The 27500-nt window shown below is 42.0% G+C and overlaps 3 protein-coding genes across 14 annotated transcripts in view; 2 read left to right on the plus strand and 1 right to left on the minus strand.

The window, feature by feature from the left end:
- The first annotated feature begins 2117 nt into the window (after positions 1 to 2117).
- emilin1b (elastin microfibril interfacer 1b) lies at positions 2118 to 17630 on the plus strand. Its single transcript, XM_060880593.1, has 8 exons — positions 2118 to 2601; positions 10480 to 10602; positions 12077 to 12270; positions 12433 to 14484; positions 15060 to 15176; positions 15385 to 15402; positions 15731 to 15865; positions 15996 to 17630. The coding sequence occupies exons 1-8, from the start codon at positions 2456 to 2458 to the stop codon at positions 16319 to 16321; spliced, it is 3111 nt and encodes a 1036-aa protein (XP_060736576.1). The 5' UTR covers positions 2118 to 2455; the 3' UTR covers positions 16322 to 17630.
- Positions 17631 to 19534: 1904 nt separating this feature from the next.
- On the minus strand, positions 19535 to 24476 carry khk (ketohexokinase). 4 transcript variants are annotated; one of them, XM_060880604.1, is made up of 9 exons: positions 24308 to 24476; positions 23940 to 24056; positions 23627 to 23761; positions 22876 to 23010; positions 22135 to 22207; positions 21905 to 22051; positions 21456 to 21544; positions 20595 to 20752; positions 19535 to 20303 (listed from the first exon to the last, which is right to left on the minus strand). In XM_060880604.1, the coding sequence occupies exons 1-9, from the start codon at positions 24397 to 24399 to the stop codon at positions 20215 to 20217; spliced, it is 1035 nt and encodes a 344-aa protein (XP_060736587.1). In that variant the 5' UTR covers positions 24400 to 24476; the 3' UTR covers positions 19535 to 20214. The 4 variants fall into 4 exon arrangements, with proteins under 4 accessions (XP_060736587.1, XP_060736589.1, XP_060736588.1 ...); XM_060880606.1 differs by lacking the exon at positions 22876 to 23010 and having other exon boundaries at positions 24308 to 24474; XM_060880605.1 differs by lacking the exon at positions 23627 to 23761 and having other exon boundaries at positions 24308 to 24471.
- A 214-nt stretch (positions 24477 to 24690) lies between these two features.
- ankef1b (ankyrin repeat and EF-hand domain containing 1b) overlaps positions 24691 to 27500 on the plus strand; it is a 13338-nt gene continuing 10528 nt past the window's right edge. For 2 of the 9 annotated variants that reach the window (XM_060880594.1, XM_060880602.1), the window contains exons 1-3: positions 24691 to 24865; positions 25032 to 26587; positions 27186 to 27500. The exon at positions 27186 to 27500 is cut by the window's right edge and continues 97 nt beyond it. In XM_060880594.1, coding sequence (XP_060736577.1) covers positions 26480 to 26587; positions 27186 to 27500 — 423 coding nt within the window. In that variant the 5' untranslated portion in view covers positions 24691 to 24865; positions 25032 to 26479. Of the gene's footprint in view, positions 24866 to 25003; positions 26588 to 27185 lie in introns of those variants that run through there. The other 7 variants (XM_060880600.1, XM_060880601.1, XM_060880595.1 and 4 more) reach the window with 7 other exon arrangements.

A 27500-nucleotide genomic window follows, 5' to 3' on the forward strand; every position in this document is an offset into this window, starting at 1 on the left:
GGCTTTCTTCTCTCTCTCTCTCTCTCTCACTCTCTACCCCTATCTCACTCTGTCTCTCTCTCTCTTTTTGGACAGGAGGAGAGGAAAATCCTTGATGCTTGGCAACGATGAACCCAATAACTAGAGCGTAAACACAGCTGTTAGTATGTGTGTGTGTGTGTGTGTGTGTGTGTGTGTGTGTGTGTGTGTGTATGTGTGTATGTGCACATCTGGTTCTGTTGGAAACTCTTCTGCTGGAGGGTTTCACTATGACACACTTAAGCAGTTGTATTACTCAAAAGGCTTTACAGCACAGTGTACCATTAGATTTTACACTCGCACTGTTCAAGAATGCTCCAATTATTCTGTTCGATTTCTCAATTCTTCTACATAGTATATGTGCTGCAGCACAACACAGTACAACACAACACAACACAACACAAACACAATACAAACACAAAACAACACAATAAAACACAACACAACACAATACAAACACACCACACCACAATACAAACAAAACAACACAAAAAACACAACACAACACAATACAATACAAACACACCACACCACAATACAACACAAAACAACACAATAAAACACACCACGATAAAACACAACACAACACACCACACAACACACCATCTCACCATCTCCTTTCTTCTGAACACTGAATCACTGCATCTGGCGTTAATTAGACACTCACATAATTACAGTGTTTATTAGGAGATCAATGAGATACAGCAGCTTCACTCATTAACCAACCTCTGTGTGTGTGTTCGTGTGTGTGTGTGTGTGTGTGTGTGTGTGTGTTTATTGTAGCCCTGCAGCACTTGTCTGAGTGTCTTTAATAAAGTTTCGATTCCTGTTCACAGAGAACACATCAAACATCACATGCTGCTATTCTACATCACACACCAGGGAATAACTTGTGTGTGTGTGTGTGTGTGTGTGTGTGTGTGTGTGTGTGTTTTAGTCTTTTAGAATTAATCCAATGTCTTTAATTTGCTTTATTTTTAAAGTGTGAATGTTTTATTTTAATCTCAACAATCCACAAGGGTCAAATTTCATGACTGCAGGGGTTAAGTGGGAGGTCAAAGGTCAACACAGGACACATTTATAGGGTATGTATCCGTGTGTGTGTCTGTGTGTGTGTGTCTGTGTGTGTGTGTCTGTGTGTGTGTCTGTGTGTGTGTGCAGAGTCACCTGTTCGGCTCACACACTCCATTCACATTCAGATTGTTGAAATACTCCACATACCCAAACACGCTGATAAAAAGCCTTTTATTCACACACACACACACACACACACACACACACACACACACACACACACACACACACACTTTAATACAGTATGATGTTTGGTTTCTACTGTATTTTCACATTGTTTACATAATAATAATAATACTAATACTACTACTAAGAAGAAGAAGAAGAAGAAGAAGAAGAGGAAGAAGAAGAAGGTCGACTTCAGTACACAACTTCTATCAGAAACAGTTCTGACTTCAGATTGTAGCTAAGCTAATATAGCTAACATGTAATCCAAGCTATTAGACTATTTATAGCACGAGATGGTCAATGTATTTCGGTATCTTTCTGAACTGTAGCTCTAAACAGATTTCTTGAAGTAGGACGATGATGAAGGTGATGAAGATTTGCTGCAGTTAGAGACCTAGACTTTACATGGTTCACAAACATCACAAAACTAGTGAGTACAAATGATGCTGATCCTCATCAGTTAGTAATCTACTCTTTTTTTGAGTGTAAATGTCTTAATGAGGAGGGAATAAGCAGCTTGAGCTCTGTATATTTTTCTGAAACTTTATTTCACTCAGCTGAATGTAAAGAAGTGTAAAGTTTTATTAACAGATGATCAGATTAGGTGGTGAGATGAATAAATAACGTGTGTGTGTGTGTGTGTGTGTGTGTGTGTGTGTGTGTGTGTGTGTGTGTGTGTGTACATAAGCCGGACTTCACGTAGTGCGCTCCCGTGTTTATTCCACGTAGCCTGAGCTTCTCTCCTGCTGGACAAATGGTTCGGGTTTCGGAGTGAGAGAAGGAGAAATGGAAGGAAGGAGGGAGGGTTTAGGGTTGGAAGGGGAGGGAAGTAAGAGGAGAATGAGAGAGGGGGCAGAATGAGACTCCAAACTGCCCCCATCACTCCGAGGGAAGAAAAACTTCTCCGTGCTTCAGCTGCAGTTTGGACCTGGATTTAAAATCAGCTCGGTGAATAAAACCTAAAGTTGTGCACAGACGGGGATGATGAAGTGATCTGAGGCTGTGTTCCAATCGTTAAACCTGTAAGGAGGATTTTTAAAGCTTGTCTGTGGAGGCTGTAGAGTTTAAAGCTGGTCTCATGGAGCGACTCAGTGCGCGTTTTTGCGCGCGCGCTTTTCTGCGGGACTGATCTCAGGACGCGGGACTTAAGGTCGGGCTTCAGGCTCTTTAACGGGGTGTAGACGAGATTTACAGGATGGCTAGTGTTAGTCTGGTCCTTCTGGTGGTGTGTGCGTGTGTGTGTGGAGCCTCATGGGGCGGACAGCAGCGTTACAGTCTGTACTCAGGGAGCAGAGAGCACGGACACACTGGGGAGGGAGCGCGAGCCGCCAGCAGGCACAGGTACAGCACACTCACGTGAAAACACACACACAAACGAACAGATCTCAACTATCAACAAACACACAGACAAACAAACAAACAAACAAACGATTACTAATAAATACTCTTAGGAAATTTATTGTAAAGAGGAAACATGTAGAAGAAAATAAGTGTACATAAATATTAACGGTTCATCCACGTGTCTGTATTTAACACGAACCAGATGTTTAAATGAACAGTTAGTTTGTGAGTCAGACAAAGTTTAAGTAACACTTATAATGAATTATAACGTTCCTTTACAGCAAGCTGTGCCTTTCATCACAATTTCCCAATATAATATCTAACAATTCAATGTGTTCAGTGTGTAAACACACCAACAAATCACTGTGGAATAATAATAATAATAATAATAATAATAATAATTAATAATAATAATAATAATAACAATAATAATAATAATAATAATAACTAAAAGCACCTTCAAGGCACCAGAGTATAGTGTATTTATACTGCATATACTATACACAGTGAGCTGTATATTAGACCCAGGTGCTCCATTATATACCCCAGCTCTGAGTACACTGCTGTATTGTGTATGTATTATACAGATAAACTCTCCTAACTCTATCCTACACTATACTCCCCCAACCTGTACTCTAGTAGACTGTATTTTATATATAAAACACTATCTGTTCTGAGAATAAACATTATGATCTGCTCTATACACTGCTGTGTGTTCTATACCAGTGTATGACTAGTCTGTACTCTGCTATACACCACTGTAGTTTACTATATACTATATCATCCTGTATATAAATATATAGCTGATCTGTGTACTGAATTCTATTCAACATTAGAACAAGTATATAATACACTGTGGATACTTTACCATCTATTACACTAGTGTAAGTGTAAGTGCTGGATTGTAGTGAATATAAACGTGTGTGGTGTATAATGGGGTTGTGTACATTGTAGTGAATATAAACGTGTGTTGTGTATAATGGGGTTGTGTACATTGTAGTGAATATAAACGTGTGTTGTGTATAATGGGGTTGTGTACATTGTAGTGAATATAAACGTGTGTGGTGTATAATGGGGTTGTGTACATTGTAGTGAATATAAACGTGTGTGGTGTATAATGGGGTTGTGTACATTGTAGTGAATATAAACGTGTGTGGTGTATAATGGGGTTGTGTACATTGTAGTGAATATAAACGTGTGTGGTGTATAATGGGGTTGTGTACATTGTAGTGAATATAAACGTGTGTGGTGTATAATGGGGTTGTGTACATTGTAGTGAATATAAACGTTGTGTACATCTTCAGTGCTCCTAAAAGGTATATCCTTTACTGAAATTAGTAAAGCTGAATCAGAGTTAATAATAATGTAAAGCAGCACATGTAGCTTGTGTGTTTGACTCATCCTGAACAGTGTCACTTCACTGTGAGGGAACTTTAAAAAGTGTTTTATTGTGACACAAATGATGAGTGTGAAGTGGGCTGAAGTGGGCTTCGTCCCAATCCCACTGAGAGACTGCAGCAAATGACCAAACTAAGTGCCCTTCCTCCAAACATACTATTATCATGAAGAGAGCCATTGAACAGTCAGTAACATTACACCCCCCCCCCCCGTCTCTCTCTCTCTCTCTCTCTCTCTCTCTCTCTCTCTCTCTCTCTCTCTCTGTGTCTCTATCTCTGTCTCTCTCTCTCTCTGTCTCTCTCTCTCTGTCTCTCTCTCTCTATCGCTCTGTCTCTCTCTCTCTCTCTCTCTCTCTCTCTCTCTCTCTCTCTCTCTCTCTCTCTCTCTCTCTCTCTCTCTCCTCCCTCACTTCCTTTACAGCCTGTCAACCCACCCTAACACTGGAGTTTGGCCCAGTGTGTGTGTGTGAGAGAGAGAGATTATGAGCAGCAGTTTCAGCTCTGGTGATGTGTGTGTATCTGGTTCTCCTTTCTGACGCACTGATTTTAGCCATAAGTCACTAATACACATTGTTGTTACCTTCATATCATGTAGCCTCAAGTGAGAGCAGAGACTCTGATATCGGCCTGTCTCCAAACACAGCCAAACTATCAGATCCTTAAGTGTGTGAGTGTGTGTACATGTGTGTGTGCGTGTGTGTGTGTGTGTGTGTGTGTGTGTGTGTGTGTGTGCATGTGTGTGTGTGTGCGGCTGTGCTCTCTGGAGTGTTTTAGCTGGAAATGAGAAGCATGCCTCAGTGTGAGGTCATCAGTGTGTAATGCAGCATGAGATGTGATTTACTGAAAACACTTCAGAGAGAAAAATATTTTATTTTCCTTCACTTTATAACCAACAGTGTTTAGAATTGATCTCCTCCTCACACACACACACATACACACACACACACACACACACACACACACACTTGTGACGTTGTAGGTTTTCTCTTTCTGTCCTCCTGCATCTTCCGTTCCAAGTGTTGATGTGGCTGAGATTCGATATTTTCTCCAAATGTGTAAAAACCTTCTTCTTCTAAGGAACTAATGTTTAATGGAACTAAAAGCACAGAGTTGTCTTATAGTATGGAATCTTCAGGAATTTGTGTGTAAACTTGTTGGAAATGTGTTTATAAAGTTGAGATTATGTGGAGTGTCTGTGTGTGATATCCACATTGTGATCAATAAAAAACTCTCTCTCTCACTCACTCATCTTCTACCGCTTATCCGAACTACCTCGGGTCACGGGGAGCCTGTGTCCCCCCCCGATCGGATGCCCCGATCTCAGGCGTCATCGGGCATCAAGGCAGGATACACCCTGGACGGAGTGCCAACCCATCACAGGGCACACACACACACACACTCTCATTCACTCACACACTACGGACAATTTTCCAGAGATGCCAATCAACCTACCATGCATGTCTTTGGACCGGGAAGGAAACCGGAGTACCCGGAGGAAACCCCCGAGGCACGGGGAGAACATGCAAACTCCACACACACAAGGTGGAGGTGGGAATCGAACCCCCAACCCTGGAGGTGTGAGTTGAACGTGCTAACCACTAAGCCACCGTGCCCCCTCAATAAAAAACTGTCAATGATTATTTCTTTTCCACTGGTGAGCTGGAGGGAAAACACACCTCACACTTACTGTAATTACAGGACTGGAGCTTCTTCCGTTCCTCCACTCACACACTGTCATCAACCTCCTTGTGTAAATGGTAACACACCTGTACAACAGGGGAAGTGGTAGCCACCAAGCTGCCACTGCTAAGCCCTTGAGCAATTCTCTGAACTCTCGATTGCTCAGTGAAATAAATAAGTATTAAATAAATACACTGAGGAAGAGGAATGATCAGAAGGCACTGATGTGAAAAACCTTAGAAATGTGTGCCATCAGTGTGTGTGTAGTGTAAGTGTGAGTGTGTGTAATGTGTACATTTACATTACATTTACATTTACAGCATTTGGCAGACGTCCTTATCCAGAGCGACGTACATAAGTGCTTAAATCTCTAACATTGAATACATTAATGCTGGATCACTAAGTTACACACTTAAGATACCATGAGTTTAAAACATTTGTTCAAAGTTACAATGAAAAAGTGTCAAAGGTGTTTTTTTTTTTAAATGCAAAAGATAATGAAAGAAGTGCTAGTTGAAGTTTTTCCTGAATAAGTAGGTCTTCAACCGCCGCTTGAAAATATCCAGTGACTCAGCTGTCCGGACCTCTAGGGGAAGTTTATTCCACCACCTTGGTGCAGAACAGAGAAGAGTCTTGTAGTAAACTTACCTCTTACCCTGAGAGATGGTGGGACCAGTGGAGCAGTTCTGTAGATCTGAGGGTGTGAGGTGCAGTGTGAGGAGTGATGAGGGCTTTGAGGTAAGAGGGAGATGGTCCATTTTTGGCTTTGTAGGCCAGCATCAGTGTTTTGAATCTGATGTGTTTCAGCTACCAGAAGCCAGTGGAGGGATCGCAGCAGTGTGGTGGTGTGGAGAACTTTGGCAGGTTGAAAATAAGCCGTGCAGCTGCGTTTTGGATCATTTGCAGAGGACGGATTGCGTTCATATGTAGACCTGCCAGCAGTGTGTTACAGTAATCCAGTCTAGAAATGACAAGAGACTGAACAAGTACCTGAGCAGCCTGTGTGGACAAAAATGGCCGAATCCTTCTAATGTTGTAGAGAAGAAACCGACATGAGCGAGTCACATTAGCAACATGAGAGGAAAAGGACAGTTGAGTGTCCATGGTTACCCCAAGGTTGTGAGCTGTGGCTGAAGGGGAGATCAGATGTATGTAGGGATGTAGCAAGATCATGACCTGGGGATGAATCACCTGATGATCAGCAGGTCAGTTTTGCTAGGATTGAGCTTTAACTGATGAGCAGTCATCCATGATGAAATTTCTGCCAGACATGCTGAGATCTGATCAGAAGCTGTGGTATCTGAGGGTGGGAAAGAGAAGATAAGTTGTGTATCATCAGCATAGCAGTGGTAAGAGAACCCATGTGAGGAAATAACTTCACCAAGAGAGTGAGTATACAGGGAGGAAAGAAGAGGACCAAGTACTGAGCCCTGTGGGACACCAGTGGAGAGTCTGTGTGGAGCAGATGTCACTCCCCTCCATGTTACCTGATATGAGCGTCCTTCCAGGTAGGAAGTGAACCATTCCCAAGCTGATCCGCAAATCCCAAGACTCCTGAGGGTGGACAAGAGAGTCTAGTGGTTGACCGTATCAAACGCTGCTGAAAGGTCAAGGAGGATAAGGATGGATGACAGTTTGGCTGATGTAGCAGCATGTAGTTTCTCAGAGACATCCAAAAGGGCTGTCTCTGTGGAATGAGCTGCTTTAAAGTCAGACTGTTGGGATCTTGGAGGTTGTTCTGTGAGAGATAGACAGACAGATGATTATAGACAATGTGTTCAAGAATTTTTGAAAGAAACGAGAGAAGTGACACCGGTCTGTAGTTACTGATGTCTGATGGATCCAGAGCAGGTTTCTTTAGGATGGGAAAAACACTTGCTCTCTTGAAAGTAGTTGGTACCTGACCAGATGCTATGGATGCTATGGTGTAATGTGTAGTGTTTGTAGAGGGAGTGTGTGTAATGTGTAGTGTGTGTAGTGTATAGTGTGAGTGTGTGTAATGTGTAGTGCGAGTGTGTGTAATGTATAATGAGTGTGTGTAGTGTGAGTGTGTGTAATGTGTAGTGTGTGTAGTGTGAGTGTGTGTAATGTGTAGTGTGTGTAGTGTGTAGTGTGAGTGCAATGTGTAGTATTTGTAGTGTGAGTGTGTGTAATGTGCAGTGTGTAGTGTGTGTGTGTGTGATGTGTGTAGTGTGAGTGTGTGTAATGTGTAGTGTGTGTAGTGAGTGTAGTGTGTAGTGTGAGTGTGTGCAATGTGTAGTGTGTGTAGTGTGTAGTAGTGTGAGTGCAATGTGTAGTATTTGTAGTGTGAGTGTGTGTAATGTGCAGTGTGTAGTGTGAGTGTGTGTAATGTGTGGTGTGTGTAGTGAGTGTAGTGTGTAGTATGAGTGTGTGTAATGTGTAGTGCGTGTAATGTGTAGTGTGTGTAGTGTGAGTGTGTGTAATGTGTAGTGCGTGTAATGTGTGTAGTGTGAGTGTGTGTAATGTGTTGTGTGTAGTGTGTAGTATGAGTGTGTGTATTGTGCAGTGTGAAGTGTGTGTGTGTGTATTGTGTAATGTGTAGTATGAGTGTGTGTATTGTGCAGTGTGTAGTGTAAGTGTGAGTGTGTGTAATGTGTAGTGTGTGTACTGTTTAGTGTGATTATATAGTCACATATATTTCTATAGTCTTGTGCACTGAGCTTCTGTACTGACATTCACATGAACAAAAGTATGTGCACCCCAACCATCACACCCATATTCTCTGTTAAACATCTCATTCAGATTGATTCCTTGTGCTGTTCTAATGAGGTCCACTGGAAGGCTTTCCACTGTGATGTTGTTGTGTGGCTGTGAGATCAGTGAGATCAGCTACTGATGTTGAGTAAGAAAGGTCTGGTGTTCACTGTTGTTCAGTGGTGTTAAGGTCCTTGTCATGCTAGAACAGGGTTTGGACTCAGGTCCAGTGAAGGGGAAACTGTGAGAGTGAAGAAACACATGTTTCAAGGAGGGGGTGCACATACTTTTGGGTGTACTTCATTTTATACAAACACATACTTTATACACTGTTTTATAGTGAATAAAGAGGTCAGTGTTCTGATTCTTTAGGAGTGTGTGTATGTGTGTGTGTGTGTGTGTGTGTATTCAGCTGATTTATTCTCAGGTTCACTAAAAGACTCATGAAGTTTCATCCCACACGAGCACCTGGTCCACTTTTAGAAGACGTGTGGAGTTAGTCAGCATGAGTTTGTAGAGTCAACTGAAGGCGTACTGTTTATGTGTACACAACTAGTTTACATTTCAGCTGCTAGAATAAACACACACACACACACACACATTTCTCCATCTGGAACACTAACAAAACCTCATCACTATTATAACCACTTCCTGTTCCACAAATCACACACAGATCAGAGGTTATTGGTCCTGTCTGGGTCAGATCAGTCGAGATAGGGATAGAAAATGGAGACGGAGACGGAGACGTACATCAACATGAGTGTGAGAGTTTTATTACACACAGATCTGCTGCTGAGTCCTGGACTCTGATTGGTGTTCAGGTGTTGATGAATTCTCTCTAACAGCAGCTCTGACTGTAGAGCAGGTTTATATTAAAGGTGAGGTCTCCGTTGTTTGAGAAATGCTTCAGAAAACTGAGTCGGGCCGAATAATAAATAAAAATCAAAACAAACGTGTAGACAATGAGCAGAAAGGGGCGGGGCTTGTCAATATGGGCGGAGAGAGTGTTCAGTGCGCATGTGTGACATTAGCAGAAAGCGGTTTTAACATTGACATGTTTTGTGTAGTAACAGTGTTTAGCTCAGGAGTTATTGACTCGGGAAACTCCAATCTGTGAATATGTGACCAACTTTACTTAAGACGCCGAGGCGCTTTTTTCCTTCTCGATAGGTGAGTAACGTTGGTTTTGTTTTGTTACACAGAACTAATATATGTCTTTGTCCTTTACATGATTATGTTTGTGTGTCATTTTTGCTTGTTTGTTTATCTACAATCGTATTGTTCTTCACTTCAGCTGTGATAAAGACACATTTCTTTCCGTTAGTTGCCTGGGTTACGTATGTATGTGTGGGCGGAGCTATAGATACAGGGGTGGGACCCATTTGGGTTAGGGGCGTGTTTGTTTTGGTGATTTTAAATGTCGACATTGGCTTTCAAAAATCAGAGACCGCACCTTTAATGTACTCACTCTGATACACTATCGTTTCCATGGTAACAGCTCATAGAAATGTGTGTGTGTGTGTGTGTGTGTGTGTGGTGAAGGAGTCTCCAGTGCCAGAACTCTGTAATAGTCAGAGGTGAAGCTGTAACTTCTTCTGACCTCTTCAGGACAGAGGAGTTTACAGTTTGTGGTTTATGAACTTCCTGTTTGACTTCACTGAACTGAGTTTGAACTTCCTGTCTGTCACATCTGCTCAGAAATGATGGAATGATGAAGAAGTGCAGCAGGAACGAGACTGGAGGATGAGGAGGAATAATGACTCTGAGCCAGAAACAGAGGAGAGAGATCTCCACAACATGGACAACTAATCACATAATAAATGCTCTCTGTGTATTCATCTCTCATTTTACCCAGAAGTCACTGCTACAGGAAATCAGCATTAACCCTTTAAATACTGATGAACTGCTTCTCAATAACTCGATCAACCAAACAATGAACAGCTCAGAACTTGTGTGTTATTCCTCTCTGTCCGTCTCATGCTGATGGAGCTGCAGCAGCTTTATTCATCAGCAAGTCAGTTTTATGCACACAGGAAAGGCTTTAAATAGTGTGTGTGTGTGTGTGTGTGTGTGTGTGTGTGTGTAGAAACTGGTGTGCGTACGTGGTGAGGAAGACAGTGAGCTGTGTGGTGGAGGACGGAGTGGAGACGTACGTGAAGCCTGAGTATCAGCCGTGTTCCTGGGGAGTGCAGTGTCCTCGCATCCTAATGTGAGTAGAACTCTGTGACTGTGTGTGTGTGTGTGTGTGTGTGTGTGTGTGTGTGTGTGTGTTTACAACTGTTATTAATACACACTTTTTAATCCTGCACTTGTTAAAAGTAAAAACAAACTTTATACAGTATTTACAATAATTACAATATAATACAAAAAGGAATAACATTAAATTAGATGACTGTAGCTGAGTGGTGGTTTTCTAACAGCAGATATTTTGACACAGACCTCAAACTCACAGTGAAATTAGTTTTTAAAGAAGTTCTGAGAAACTTCAGCTGATCGAGTACAGCAACACTGAGAAAAGATTTGGCCAACAACTAAAAGGGAAAAGCAGAATACAAAACAAAACATAATGAGAAACAGTTGGTTGAGGAGTAGCTAAAACACACACACACACACTTGACTATGTAAAGAATGAGATGACACATCATTCCAAAGTCCACAACCGCAAGAATCAGACTACAAAACATCAGCACTTTATTTCCAATAAATGACTTGATTCTGCTCTGACTGTGAGGTTCTTACACTCACTATAGAGACACAAACATCAAGAACAACATCAAGAACAGGAAGAACAACATCAAGAACAACATCAAGAACATGAAGAACAACATCAAGAACATGAAGAACATGAAGAACAACATCAAGAACATGAAGAACAACATCAAGAACACGAAGAACAACATGAAGAACAACATGAAGAACATGAAGAACAACACCAAGAACATCAAGAACATGAAGAACAACATGAAGAACATGAAGAACAACATCAAGAACATGAAGAACAAAATCAAGAACAACATCAAGAACATGAAGAACATGAAGAACAACACCAAGAACATGAAGAACAACATCAAGAACATGAAGAACAACATCAAGAACATGAAGAACAACATCAAGAACAACATCAAGAATAACATTAACTGCACATATCAGAGTTCGGCGCAGTAGATGGTTGTTCAGATGTGTAAACAATCACACATTTCTACAGCATTGGCTTATAAATACACTGCTAATGGTTCTTTCCTGTCCCCCTGGGAGAACCCTTGTTTTTTTACATTTAGATTATTTGCAGTACTTTTAGACAAAGCAAAGTGATTTTACGGGTCCTTAAGGAGTCATGAGCTAATTAAATATTCATATCAATAAGAAAGGAACAATTTCTAATGAAAACTCACCTTGGTGTAAAATTCTACATAGAACTTTGAAGTTCAAAGAAACTGAAGAACACTTGAGAGCGCTTTATAGAACCATGTCGAGGAATGTATGAGGTGAGCAGTGAATATGCGTTAACACACTTATGGAAAAAATGCAGGAAAATAAATCGAGATTAACCTTCAATTTAAATCTGTTACAGAATTTAAGACTTTGTTTGAGTTGAGTTTCTCCTACAACAGCATAAAGTCTAACATCATGAAAGAAAAACTTTTGTCTCTAAAGCTCATCTGTGGGTTCGCTGTGTGTTGAAGGTATCGGACGTACATGAGGCCGAGATATAAGGTAGCATACAAAATGGTCTCTGAGATGGAGTGGAAGTGTTGCCATGGATACAGCGGAGAGGACTGTAACACACATAATGGCGGTGGAAGTGGAGGATCTGTTACAGCAAGACCGTGGCCAAAACCCTCAAACCCAGGACACACAGGACAGAACGGAGGCAGCGGTGCGTTTTAGATCTTAAAATCATCAGACATTTTTATTAAAAAGTTTATGGACCATTACGTGGCCAAAACCATTCTGTAGTTTGTGTCTCTTTCTTATCACTCTTCAGCTTTTTCAGGTCATTTGTTACTTGATCTGACAGTAATGATTCTTCTCTGTTTAGGGCAAGGTGACAGTGACAAGATGAAGCAGATGGAGGACAAAATCCAGCGTCTGGCTAAAGACCTTCAACAGTTTCAGGAGGAAATGAAGAAGCCTGGCCTGAGCGGTGGTGGTGGAAAAACACCAGCAGATGCGGCTCAGCCTGCAATGAAGGAAACCCTCCACAACATCCAGGCCAAACTAGACCAGCTGGACAATCGGACTCAGGCTCATGACAAAACTCTGGATAGCATCAACAATCACCTGGTTAATGGGAGAGGTGGGAACGACCTTGAAGACCATGATGGAGGTAGATTCAACATTCTGAAGGAGGAAATCCTGGAGGAGTTGGAGCGACGGGTCTCTCTGTCCTGCACTGCTTGCCAAGCCGGCGTGGATGATATGCAAAGAGAGCAGCAGAGCGACAGAGAGAGGATTTCAGCTTTGGAGAAAAAGATCAACGACCTGGAACAGCGGAACCGCCTGGTTCTGGATGGACTGCGTCGGGATCTGAGTCGATCTCAAACATGCTGTGATAAAACAAGAGATCTGGAGACACAGGTCAAGTATCTGGATAAGAAGATCAAATCAAATTCTGAGATTGTTACCAGCCTCGAGGAGCGTCTGGAGAAAGTGCTGCAGGGAACAGGAGGTGGAGGAGGTTCAGGTGGAGTGGGAGGAAGTGGAGGAACGAGACCAGAAGATACGCTGAATAGTTACCTGGAAGACTTGGAAAGACGGATTAACAGCACTGTGCAGAGGACAGAAGAAAGCTGTGCTTATATGAAGAACGATACGAAGGATACATTCCAAAATGTGTTAGACCTCTTCAGGGATCAAGACAACAAAAACACAAATTTAGAGCTGGACATAGAGAGTGTGAAAAAAAGTGTGTTTGATCTGGACAAGCGCTTGTCTCAGCTGCAGAACGCCACATCTTATATGGACCAGAGAATAAACGAATGCTCTTCATGCTCTGGTTCTCGAAGACCCCCAGGAGGAAGTGCAATCAGACCCACTGAAGATACAGAAACAGTCAAGTCCCTGGAATGGAGGGTTGTTGCCAATGAGGATGAGATCAAGAGATTTGACACCAGGCTAAAAGATCTCTCTCTTTCGGGCGACTCTCTGCTGGATAAAGTCATCGATCTTGGCCATGACATACAAAAGATCAAAGAGGTGACTGGCAACAGCGGTGAACATTTCAATCGTATTATCACAGAAATTGAGAACTGCCAATCGGACCTCTGTAGGACAGTGCAAGATGACCTGAGGAAGCTCAAGAACTTCACAAACCATGCTATGGACAAGTGGCACACAGATATGAATTACATAAAGGGCAGGGTGGATTCAGGATGCTCGGGCGACTGCAGCATCCTGCAGGAGGAAGTGAAGAAACTTAAAGAGGATGTGCAGAAGTGCAAGATCTGTCTGGAGACTCCGACAGGAACAGGAACGGAACCAGGAGATATGGATGGTCCTCAGAAGCCCCTCGATGGCCACAGTGTGATCAGCAGCAACAACGGCAACCTGGGCTCAATCCAGGGCGAGTTATCAGGAGTCATTTTAACCTTTAGCTCCATCAATGACACCCTGAAAGGTTTGGAGCACAGCGTACGGAAACATGACAGCGTCATCACTGATCTGGGGAACACCAAGGACAAGATCATCTCTGAGCTTGATAAGATTCAGCAGGAAGTGTCTGAGCACGTTGAGGACAGTAAAATGCGCTTTGACAACATCATCCATGACATCAAGCGTTTTGGAAACAGTTTTGTGGAGAGAACATGCAACGGCCTCGACAAGAGGATCACCAAACTGGAGGGTGTTTGTGGTCGACTCGATTCTGTATCTGAGAACTTGCAGAAAATCAAAGACGGACTTAACAAACATGTGACCAGCCTGTGGAGCTGTGTGAATGGCCTGAACACCACTGTGATCCACCACAGCAGCTTCATCGACACCATGGAGAGCACACATCTAGACACAATCCACGGCAAGATCAAACAGCTCAACTCCTCCATGCTGCATCTCCTCACGGAGTTCAGGAACCTGATGGAGCATGATTTCACAGGTCTGTCTCTGAAATATAAACTGTCCCTGTAGAGACGATTCACACACACACACACACACACACACACACACACACACACACAACACACAGAGGGCACCTTGTGCACTCCTTGTGCACTCCTTGAGCACTAGTGTTACATTTCCATCAGTGTTGTTTACGGATATTGTTTATTTTGTTGGAATCTGATCATCAGTCACGGGCGTAATTAATTTTTACTGAAGAGCATCATGGGAAATATGGTCTTTAATTACAGTGTTAAAATTCAGCCACATTAGATGAGTTAGCCATTAATGAGCAGCTCATGTCAACGTTCTCCCTGCAGCACAGATTTTTATTCATTCTGAATTAAATTACACATTTTTAGCTTTTCACTCTGGTCAAGTTAAACCTGAATTTCTTTTTTAGACAAACCTTCACCAGGAGGTGTAACATTTCTTCATCAGTTCCTGCACTCATTACATAAACAGGAAATAGCTTCACTTCACCATTTTCTAGATCAGATGTCCAAACATAGACAGAAATGTTTTAAGTAAGTGGGTGAAAGGTCAGCGTTAACACTGAGACTCTGACTGCAGGGCTGCCTGGACCCCCGGGGCCTCAGGGAGAGACAGGTGACAGAGGATTTCCAGGACTTCCTGGACCACAAGGACCCCCTGGTAAACCAGGTGTGGAAGGACCAAAAGGACCACCAGGTAAAAAAAAAATAAGTCAGTTGTTTCATTAAATTATTACAACAGTAAGATTCTTGATATTTATAATAGTACAAAGATAAACTGGGAATCATTCTGTGAGTGTTTGTATTGTGGATTACAGGTCAGAAATAAAAAAAGGATTTTTATAAAGAGTTCTAATAAAAGTTGTGTAAATAAACACAATCATAATTCATTTGTTCTCTTTCAGGTCTCAGCGGAGAACGAGGTACGAGCTATATTTTTATTTTTTATTTTCCAAAATGTCCCTCTGGAGCCCTGGAGCTATTTCAGACGTAGCAGATGGTCCTTATCAGATTAGAACTGCAGCTAAGGGTCATTAGTAGTGTGTGTGTGTGTGGGTAAAATTCCAGTGATTGCCAGAAGAGTTTTTACAAGGGTTCTTTTACACACACACACACACACACACACACACACACACACACACACACACACACACAGTAGAGGAGAGAAAATCATAGCTTTGTGTCCTGAGTCGTAGTAAATGAGTAAAGTGGATATTAAATGCTGTTTATTTGATGTGTTTCATGCTGCAGGTCTCCCCGGTGTCGATGCTAATGTTCCTCAGGTCTCGTTCTCGGCTGCACTCACAAAACCCATGACTTCCTCTGGGACCATAGTGTTTGATAAAATCTTTGTAAATAAAGGAGACTTTTACGATCCACAGACAGGTAAAACCATCCGTCCAAAACCAAAGTGTTCATGTTTCATATTATTTGATACAGTACATTTTATATAGAGCATGTATACGTTACTGGTGATTCTGATGACTGAAGACTGAGCGTTGTTCTCATCCTGCAGGAATCTTCACGGCTCCGCGGGAAGGACATTACTTCTTCAGTGCCATTCTGACAGGCCACAAGAACGAGAAGATCGAAGCGGTTCTATCCAAGTCCAACTACGGCATGGCGCGCGTTGACTCCGCCGGGTATCAGCCTGAGGGTCTGGAGAACAAGCCAGTGGCGGAGACAAAGCCGACACCAGGATCTCTGGCGGTCTTCAACATCATCCTTCCGCTGCAGATGCACGACACGGTGTGTGTGGACCTGGTCATGGGGAAACTGGCGCACTCGGTGGAACCTCTCACCATGTTCAGTGGTGCTCTGCTCTACGAGGATTACTCATAACCCTGATATTCACCCACGATGGGGCCAAACCTCCAGAGTCACACCGTGGACTCGCTTTCACGCTGTGATTCTGCTCTTATGTGAACTCCTAAATTCAGAAGAGGACTTAAATTTGTTATATTTACTCTTTTATTTTGACCTTTTGGAGACGTGTTTTTTACAGAAACTACTGTTTTTTATTATTATTATTATTGATATGAAAATGATTTCAGATTTTATAAAATACGGTGTTACGAATCATTTATCACAGAGTTTCACTACCACTGTAAAGTAGGCTAAAGCTTTGGCTCCAGGCCATGTGCTGATATCACTAATAGTATCCCATCACCACAGTTAATAAAAATAGCATTAGGTTTATGATATCATAATATTGTATCTTCAGTGTCATGTATCAGTGTTTTAAAGAAACGACGAGAGAAAAAAATGAGACAGAAATGATCCAGAACATCAACATTTACCTCAGATATGTTGGAGAAAAAGAAAAGACTTTATAAGGCTAAAATTATGCTGTAATTGCAGTTAGCATCGAACGCTAGCTTAACCTCCACCATAGTGAGAAAATCAGCTCTCAGAATGTTTTGATATTTAAACAAGAGATTCAAACAAAAAAAACAGAAAATGTAGAACAAATTATTCAGCAATAAAGTGCAGGATTAGCTCTTGTAGCAAGTTTATTAAGATAGCCAACATTAACTAGCGAGTCCCACATTGATAGCTAGCTCCATGTACCCATAAAAATTATTGCTCTACAAACACAAATCTGACTGTTAATCAGAACAGGTCAGAGAAGATTCACTGAGTTAGCAGGTAGTGCACATGTTAGCATGATAATGTGTTCTTCAGTGACTGTTCTGTCAGCCATGTTCTAAATTCTGTTGTGGTGAACAGAATTATGAGATAAAAACAAAACATCTGACATGAGGACATTCGTACATGTAGTGTTGTGTTCACACTACAATAGTAATGATGTACAGGCTAAACATAGTGAATAAGTGATTAGCAGCACAAGGCTAGTGCTCACTTTATAATGTGTGTGTGTGTGTGTGTGTTTGGAAAGAAGAGCATTTCATATTTCCTAATAACTGCGATGTGAGTGTTAGTAATGAATGGACATTTTGCTGAGCCTCGGTGAAACCTGCTACATCTCTTAACACCATTTTGTAAATAAATTGCTTTATGTTGTCTGGTAACCATGAAAACCATCACCATAAATAAAGGGGAAAAAAGAAAACTCACAATAAAAAACATGTAATTTATCACAACATCCACAACTACGACTTTAAAGAGCCAATAAAGTCGGTTAACATTATGAGAACTTTCTCTTTCGATAAAGGATCGATAAAGTATTATAGCATTAGCACTGAGCAGATAGCATTGTCTACAATCCAGGACTGAAATGTAGAGACATCACAACAACCAGCATGTAATGAGAATTAATATTAGCATTAGCATCATTGACATGGCCTAGTTTGTCAATGAGGACAAGGGGTGACGTGTGAGATGTGAGGCGTGAGATGTGAGGCATGAAGTGTGAGGTGTGAGGCGTGAGATGTAAGGCATGACGTGTGAGGTGTGAGATGTGAGGCGTTACGTGTGAGATGTGAGGTGTTACGTGTGAGATGTGAAGCGCAACATATGAGATGTGAGACGTGAGGCGTGACGTGTGAGATGTGAAGCGCGACGTGTAAGATGTGAGGTGTGAGATGTGACGTGTAAGATGTGAAGCGTAACGTGTGAGATGTGACGTGTAAGATGTGAAGCGTAACGTGTGAGATGTGAGGCGTGACGTGTGAGATGTGAGGCGTGAGATGTGAGGCATGACGTGTGAGGCGTAACGTGTGAGATGTGAAGCGTAACGTGTGAGATGTGAGGCCTGACGTGTGAGATGTGACGTGTAAGATGTGAAGCGTAACGTGTGAGATGTGAGGCGTGACGTGTGAGATGTGACGTGTAAGATGTGAGGCGTGACGTGTGGGATGTGAGACGTGAGGCGTGACGTGTGAGGCGTGACGTGTGAGATGTGAGGCGTGAGATGTTATGTGTGACGTGGCTAAACATAGTTTCTCCTGTGAATCAATGTGTTTGTTGCAGCACGTGTTAAAGAGCTTCAATTTTATAGCTCCGTCTCTCAGCGTGGACGTGGATCTGTCTGAAAGGTCCAGAATATTATTAAATTACACCTCAGGTTACAGCTAACATGAACAGGAGGATTCTGAGATTTTTGGTTTATTAAACAAAATTAATCAGAATTAAATTATTCTTGTAAATATTGTTTGGGGGGTTGGGAAAGGTCAAAGGTCATGTTTAGGTCCTGCGTGTGTAGTGGATTAGCACATTAGCATTAAGGAGAAGACACTCCTCCAAATGAGTTCATGAGGAATGTGTGTGACTCTAAGGAGGATTAGCATGAGCATTAGCATTAGCACGATGATTAGCATGAAATACGTTTTACTGAATGCAAATCAATGCTTTTTCATCATAAGGATTTTTTGTTTGTTCTCATAAAAACTCATGAAGTTATTGAGCTCATTAGCTAGCAGGCATTTAGCTCTCATCAGGATCTCCTGAGAACCGTTAATTACTCATTAGCTAGCAGGCTAACAGGCTACAACACCTTCTGCATCCTGCAAAGTTACAGTACACCATGTTCTCTGTGAAGCTGTAAATGTACACAAACAAACACACACATACACACACACAAACAAACACACACATACACAAACTCAGAAACAAACAAACACACTTATACATACACACAAACAAACACAAACTCACCCACACACACACAAACAAGCACACAAACTCACACACACACAAACAAGCACACAAACAAACACATACACACAAACACCACAAACTTAGTCAGAATAAACTGGTAGACCTTTGGGACACTGCTGTCGGTTCTGTAACCTGAGCAGAGCTGCAGTATGTTTCGTTAAACGGGAAAGAAAGCAGTTCGGCTCAGTAAAATGTGACAGCGAGTGAGTTTTCACAGCTGGTCCTGTTTAAAAACTCTCCACACGAGCTCTCGGGTAAAAAAACACACAATCAAACCGTGTTGCAGACAGAAAACACTCGCTCGCTTTTGTTGCTTTTTTTGCACACCGGATTTTCCAGAGTGTGAGCCAGAAGAGTCGTTTATGGAAAGAGAAATGTTTCTGTATGAATATTATACACACACAGGAAAATGATCATGACATGCTGTGTGAGATATCACTAATCACTTATCACTGTTTATACAGACATGAACCTCACACACACACAAATAAACACACACACATCATAATAATAGTGAAACTAAGGCAGTGACATGTCTAACATTCAGCACGTATCTAAGTTGTATATGGAACAGAAGCTAACCTGCACTACACAGATGACGCTGTGACATCCTGACTGATTTCTACAGTAGGGTAAAAGTGGAAACAGCAGATAATAACCCTGATTAATGTTTATAGTGGACAGGAAATAGTGTTAAATATTAGTGTTACAAAGACTTCTTTATCATTTCTTCCACTTTATTTTTATTTATTTACATTTGTTCATGTTTTTCTTTCTTTCTTCTTTAAATGTATTTTTATTATTATTATTATTATTATTATTATTATTATTATTATTATTATTTGCAGACCAAAGCAATATTATATTTATTTTATACTCTGAATTAATATTTCAGTGTCTCCGAGTCTCTGACCATCAGCCCTTAAAAGGGAACTCATGGGTAAGTGTATAAGGGAGCGTTCTAGCTGTAGATTTGGGACGAGGCCGGTCAGCTGCCTAATTATTGTAAAGATGATGAATGTGTAGATGTGTGTTGTTGTAGCTGCCGATCAGCAGGAGCGTGGGGTTTAAACCACACGTGATGTTTCAGAACATCTGCATCTTCAGCTCTGTTTTCACTCAACAATCCCGTCATAGCCGTGAACGCCGCATTTCTTTCCAGCAATCTGGCAGCCAAATGTGAGCGCTTCCTGTAAAGACCCTCCTGCAGGAGAAACAGAGTGGAAAACAACAACACTTCATTCATTTATTCTCTCACGTTTAATTCCAAACACAAGAACTTTGTTAGGAACCACGGCTGCTATTCCGCTCGGCGGTGTGGGCGTGGCATTCGATAATCTACATGTTCAGCAGAGACACCTGAGTGACAGATGGTTGGTTAATACACATCAACTAAAATCTCCAATCCTTACAGCTCTGGAGCTCAGTGATGATCTATCAGGTGATGTTAAACACGTGTAACATCAGGTGATGTTAGAGTGAATAGAGTGGTTACCGTTAGCCAGGCTGTGAATGACCGCCGCATTAAAGGTGTCTCCAGCTCCGAGTGTGTCCACCAGGTTCTCAGGAGGAAAAGCATCAGAATGCAGTACCGTACCATCCGGACCCATTGCGTCGGCACCCTTCTCCGCCCAGGCACAGATCAGCACAGCCCTGAAAACAGCAGCTCATATAGAAACGCTCACACAGACCTGGAGCTGTAGCTGAATCTCCTGTTCACACTGAAACACCACAGCACCCTGAGACCTGCTGAGCTCCTGAACTGGACCAGGTCAGTATAACAGTTTTATTGGCTCAGTTTGTGAGTTACTCAAACTGTGCACTTCCACTTTATAAAGACTGGGTTTACTGTGCAGCTGAATGTAGAGTTCTAGCTCATTGGTGACATCTAGTGGACAAATAATAAAACACATCACTGCTAAGACATAAATATATTTTATTGATCCAATAAGAGAAATTCTTAATTCTCACCGATCTCACAAATTTACATTTACATTTAGCAGAGGTCCTTTTCCAGATTATTTACATTCATCTCATTTTATACAACTTACCAATCGAGGGTTAAGGGCCTTGGTCAGGGGCTCTAGCAGTTGCAGCTTGGTGGACCTGGGATTCAACTTTACAACCTTCTGATCAATGGTCCAATACCTCAACCACTGAGGTACAACTACTCTGTGTTCATCAGTCTAATTCCATATTAACATGCTCTTTATAACAATGAGAGTGTAAATGTGTAGAAAAATGTCAACACTGTTTACATGAACACTGTGTTCAACAATGTTAATTGTGTTAATTTGATGAACAGGAAATTCATTTCACTTCAGTGTTACAGACTGTTTATGGGTTTATTTCTTACCCGTCTTTTACACGGCTGTAAAACCCCTTCAGTGCACTGGACGCCGACTGAAAGCCGAAATACATCGCTACGTCTTTACTCACAAACACCTGCACACACACACACACACACACAAATACCAACATGTACTATAATTGGACTGTAGTGAAGTGGGACTGTAGTGAAGTGGGAGTGTAGTGAAGTGGGAGTGTAGTGATGTGGGAGTGTAGTGATGTGGGACTGTAGTGATGTGGGACTGTAGTGATGTGGGACTGTAGTGATGTGGGACTGTAGTGATGTGGGACTGTAGTGATGTGGGACTGTAGTGATGTGGGACTGTAGTGATGTGGGACTGTAGTGATGTGGGACTGTAGTGATGTGGGACTGTAGTGAAGTGGGACTGTAGTGAAGTGGGACTGTAGTGATGTGGGACTGTAGTGATGTGGGACTGTAGTGATGTGGGACTGTACCACGTCTCCATGACTGAAGAGCTGATAGAGTGACTGTCGAGTTTTCTCAATCTCCACAGAGACAGTGATCCTGTTCTTCACCTCCTGTGTAGCATTGTAGCTTTTCACCTGCTGGATCATCTTCACTTGCTCATCAGCATTACGACCCTGAACACACACACAAGTTTGTCTCTCTTTATGTCTCTCTTTTTTTCTGTCAGTAAAAAAAAAAAAGAAAAGATATTTTTTACCTCAAAGTGAATCCACTGAAACTGACTGAGGTCCAGCTTTGAGAAATCATCAGAATGAACATCAGGGAGGTTTCTGATTCAACAGAGAGGAGAAATCAGGCAACTGATCACACACAAACACACAGACACACACAAACAAACACACACACAGACACACACAGGCACACACGCAGGCACACAGACAAACACAAACAAACACAAACACACACAGACACACAAACACACACACAGGCACACAGACAAACACACACACAGACAAACACAAACAAACACACACACACACACACAGGCACACAAATCCTGTATGAGTTTTAAAGGGTTATAACAAAGAAAGTGGTTTGTGAGGAGACTTGTGTGGAGATTTGTGAAGTTGTGAGGAATGTTGTGTAGTTTTTCAGTCAGATTACTTTTATTACCTGTGTGTTTGTGTTTGTGTGTCAGATACAGTAAACATCTAAAAATAAATCATAGGAAATTAAATAAAATTAAATATGAAATTATTACATTCAACAGTTAAATTATGAACATATGTAGCTGATTAGCGTGTGATTTAGCGTGTGAATTAGCGTGTGAACATTCAGTACTGACACACAATACTGATAGTATAAAGGTCAGTCATGGTACATTAGCTAACAGGTTTAATCTGTTCTGCTGATTAGTGAATCACTGGTCTGATCATCATGAAGATCGTGTAATTGTCCAGATTATTTTAGAATTGTATTATTGTTACTGGCGTCTTACGTGTCGTAGAGAACCACAGTGCGAGAACCCGACTTTTGACAAACAATACAACACGCACATGGGGTCTCGCCACACTGCTGCCACGCTACAGCAGAAATATCCACACCACGGCGGCTAAAATCCCCCACGATGAAGCTAACAACATGGAGAAAAGCACAAGGACAGGTTTACTGAGTTAGCATTTGTGCCACTGCGCCACCTAGTGCTAACATGGAGAAGTGCAGTGTGAGTGTTCACCAGGGTGATCCTGCTTTAGCCCACAGCACACATCAACAACTCAGGTGTGCACTTCCAAGGGAAGGAGTGTGTAGGGAAAGTGAATCAGAGGCTGTACAAGTGATGTTCATGGGTCTCATGTGTTCCTCTCAGATTTACTCGCTGAGCTCGCTAACTAGCTAACCATCACACTAACTAGTGTTCTAATGAACTAGCTTCACAGAGAGACTGCCCTGCTAACTAGTAATAAAACCTAAACCTGATCACACACAAACACACCCAGACTCACACACTCACACTCTCACACATACTGTCACTCTCACACACACACACACACACACACACACACACACACACACACAGTCACACACTCTCACACAAATTGTCTCTCACACACACACACACTCACACACACACACACCCAGACTCACACACTCACACTCTCACACATACTGTCACTCTCACACACACACACACACACACACACACAGTCACACACTCTCACACACACACACACACACTCACACACACACACCTGTTCATGTGCAGGATGGTCCGTGTGCCATTGGTCTGGTTGCAGATGATGACGGAGGTGGGCCATGAGCACTGAGCATGCTCAGTAACAAGAGACACATCAATGTTGTACATTTTACAATCATTCAGGATGAAGCTGAAGTGAACAAATGATTTAATAGTACACGTACACACGTGTACACACACACACACACACACACACACACACACTAATCCTTGTATAAAATGCCCTGTGCCTATTACAGTACTGTGGTATGGTTACTGATCTGAATGCACGTTGTACTGATCTTCCACTGAAGAGGAGGAGAACTTACTCAGCGATTGGTCCTGCAGCCAGAGAACCCATGAAGGCACATGGAGCACCGAGCAGAGACAGAACCGTGCAGGAGTTTGAGGCGTTCCCACCTCGCTGCCACCTCTGGGACACACATCTGCAACACACACACACACACACACACACACACACACACACACACACACACAGTATTTAATAGACATAATAGACAAATTCCGTTCAGTTTTTCTGAGAGCAACATCATTGGATGAGGCTATAAGGGGCGTGGCTCCTGAGTACTGTAACAGATCAGACCACGCCCATATTCGGGGTCACGTGATCTGCAATAGCCAAAGTACTCCTTAATTAACTGCGCCGTTATTACATTATTTTATTCAGTATATAAACCTGGTGTCTGTGTCCTCTTCCGGAAATGAGTCCACTACGTTAATGATGTCCAAACACACCAAACCGACACACAGGATCCTCTTCTGCTCCATGACTGTGTGTGTGTGTGTGTGTGTGTGTGCGCGTGTGTGTCTGTCTCTGTGTGTGTATCTGTGTATCTGTGTGTGTGTGTGTGTGTGTGTGTGTGCGCGTGTGTGTGTGTGTGTGTGTGTGTGTGTGTGTGTGTGTGTATCTGTGTATCTGTGTGTGTGTATCTGTGTATCTGTGTGTGTGTGTGTGTGTGTGTGTGTGCGCGTGTGTCTGTCTGTCTGTCTCTGTGTGTGTATCTGTGTATCTGTGTATCTGTGTGTGTGTGTGTGTGTGTGTGTGTGTGCCTGTGTGCCTGTCTCTGTGTGTGTATCTGTGTATCTGTGTGTGTGTGTGTGTGTGTGGGTTGGCGAGTGGAACATGGACTGAGGGTGAAAGGTAAATCATGCCGCGCTCTGATTGGTCAAAAGCAGGAAGGGCGGAAGTCTGCATGTGCGTGCAATAAGAGCATTCTGAATCCCCTACTTCCGGGTTTGTAATTTTACATTTTACTATTATATTATTATTATTATTATTATTATTATTATTATTATTATAAATAATAATAATAATAGACAGACAGTAGAACACACAATAGAACACACACCATAGACAGTGGACACTTACTAACTTCCTCCTGTTTAACTCTGACACACAGAAGTTCTTGTACCAGGACCACAGACAGACAGAAGTAAGCTTTCTGATTACAGAGTAACTCTGGATGGTCTTTCTATTACATCATGTGCAGCAGTAAAAGACCTCAGTGTGATTATTGTCTCTCATCTGAAGCTCACATTAATAACACCACAATGTTAGTCTTCTTTCATCTCAGAAATATTACTAAGATAAGAAATATGATGTCATTACATGATGCAGAAACACTAGTTCATGTGTTTGTTACCTCTAGGTTGGATTATTGTAATACTTTACTGTCTGGATGTTCCAGTAGGAGCATAAACAAGCTCCAATTAGTCCAGAACACAGCAGCTAGAGTCCTAACTAGAACCAGAAGATATGAACACATCACCCTGATCTTATCCTCATTGTATTGGCTTCCAGTCAAGTTTCACATTGATAATAAAACACTATTATTAACCTATAAAGCACTTAATGGTCTCACACCACAGAACCTGAGAGATCTTTTGTTTTTTTTAGGATCCGTCACACCTACTTCATCAAAAGGTGCAGGATACAAAAGTCTCCAGCAGGGGGCAGAGCTTTTTCTCACAGAGCCCCACAGTTATGGAACAGACTTCCAGTTAGTGTTTATGACTCAGACACAGTCTCAGTGTTTAAGTCCAGGATAAAAACACATCTGTTTAGTTTAGATTTTTATGAATAGCTTTTCTTAGGTAAAGGAGTGTTTGGTGAACTGGGATGTCTGTATGTTGTCTTCTTACCACCATCACAATTCGCTCAGGTTTGCAGACTGTGGAAAGGTGGGACGCTTTTCATCCCATGAAGCTCTCATGTCTGTGTCACCTTCTGGCTCTAGCTTTTTAGTTATGATGTCATAGCTAGTCTTGCCGGAGTCCCTGTATGCACATAATTTACATTGTCCATAACCTGAACACAGTCACACGCACTCACACAAACACACACACTCAGAGGAGTAAACCCTAACTCTAACCCACAGAAAAACACACACACTCTCACACAAACACACACACAAACACAGACACTTACACAAAAACACACTCTCACACAAACACACACACACTCAGAGGAGTATACCCTAACTCTAACCCACACACAAACACAAACACACACACTCAAACAAACACACACACGCTCACACAAACACACACATACACTCTCACACAAACACACACACACATTCACACATACACTCACAAACATACACACAAACTCACACACTCTCTCTCTCACACACACACAGACTCACATAAACATACACACACAAACACACAGACTCTCTCTCTCACACACACACACACACACATTTATATATATACATACACACAGAGGATTAAAACTGATCCACTGAAGGGTTAAATAACTGGGTTATTTCTTCTCGGAGGTAAGACAGGTTCCTGAAAGCAGGCCTGGGTGTTAATCTTCTTCTAGGAGCTGCGTGCTGTTGCCATGGAGACAAATTCAACACTCCACACACTCCAGACAGAGTCAGTCCTGTCGCTCACACACACAGCGCATATCTCTGATTTATCCCAGGATAAGTACAGAGTCAACAGGGTGAGTCAGTTTGATCCTCACACACATTTTATTTTAAACTGATATTACATTTATTCCTCTAACACATTATACAGGATACTTTCTTTAGACACAAACCCAGAACTGATAAACTGCAGCTTTCTTATTAACGCTCAGCACTTTTCTTAGTTTTGTTCATTTTTATTAAGGTTACAGACCTACATTAAGTCCAGTAAATGAAAGGGAAAGAAACGGTTGATGTTTGTATGTAAGAACAGAATATTAAAAATCACAGCACAACTCTATAAACATCAACATGGGTCATTGACCATTATAAATAAATATGTAACTTTACTGGGAAGAGAGAAAAGAAGAAGAAGAAGAAAGAGGAGGTAACAAACAGGAGAAAGAGAAAGAAATGAAGTGAAAGAAACTGAATGAAAAAGAGAAGGGAAGTGGAGGAAAGGAAAGGGAAAGAAAGTGAGAAAAGAAAGACATTATGCACTGCAGAACAAAAAGGGGCGGAGTCTGTAGCAGATTATGGATATATGTTGAGGAGTTGTGAAAAGTAAAGTCGATGTGGTGTGATGATGATCTTCAAAGGTTTAATCCACACTTCTCTCTCTCTCTGAATGTTCAGATGTCTGAAGGAGGTGGAAAGGAGACGACGACGACGATGATGACGACGATGATGAAGATGAAACGGAATGCAGTGGCTGACGGCCGCCTGGAGGTTCTGCAGATCTACAAGCTCCTGCAGTTAGTGCGAGAGGGAAATAAAGCTCAGGTGGAGAAGATGGTGTATCTGGGTGTGCCGAACCTGATCAATCTGACAGAACCCAGTGAGGGAAGCGGCGTCCTTCACCTGACCTCTGTCTCGAACAACCTGGACATGGCTGAGTTCCTCCTGAATCTGGGAGCTCAGCCTGATGTTCAGGATAAGAGAGGACGCACT

Source organism: Tachysurus vachellii, chromosome 10 (genome assembly GCF_030014155.1).
Source record: "Tachysurus vachellii isolate PV-2020 chromosome 10, HZAU_Pvac_v1, whole genome shotgun sequence".
In the NCBI taxonomy this organism is placed as follows: domain Eukaryota; kingdom Metazoa; phylum Chordata; class Actinopteri; order Siluriformes; family Bagridae; genus Tachysurus; species Tachysurus vachellii.

Coding starts and splice junctions, on each gene's coding strand:
- emilin1b (XM_060880593.1), top strand. CDS start 2,456: ATGGCTAGTGTTAGTCTGGTCCTTCTGGTGGTGTGTGCGTGTGTGTGT. Junction 10,603..12,076: donor CAGTGTCCTCGCATCCTAAT/GTGAGTAGAACT, acceptor TGTGTGTTGAAG/GTATCGGACGTACATGAGGC. Junction 14,485..15,059: donor GATGGAGCATGATTTCACAG/GTCTGTCTCTGA, acceptor CTCTGACTGCAG/GGCTGCCTGGACCCCCGGGG.
- khk (XM_060880604.1), bottom strand. CDS start 24,399: ATGGAGCAGAAGAGGATCCTGTGTGTCGGTTTGGTGTGTTTGGACATC. Junction 24,057..24,307: donor GAAGAGGACACAGACACCAG/GTTTATATACTG, acceptor TGTGTGTTGCAG/ATGTGTGTCCCAGAGGTGGC. Junction 22,208..22,875: donor ACTGTGGTTCTCTACGACAC/GTAAGACGCCAG, acceptor CTGTTGAATCAG/AAACCTCCCTGATGTTCATT.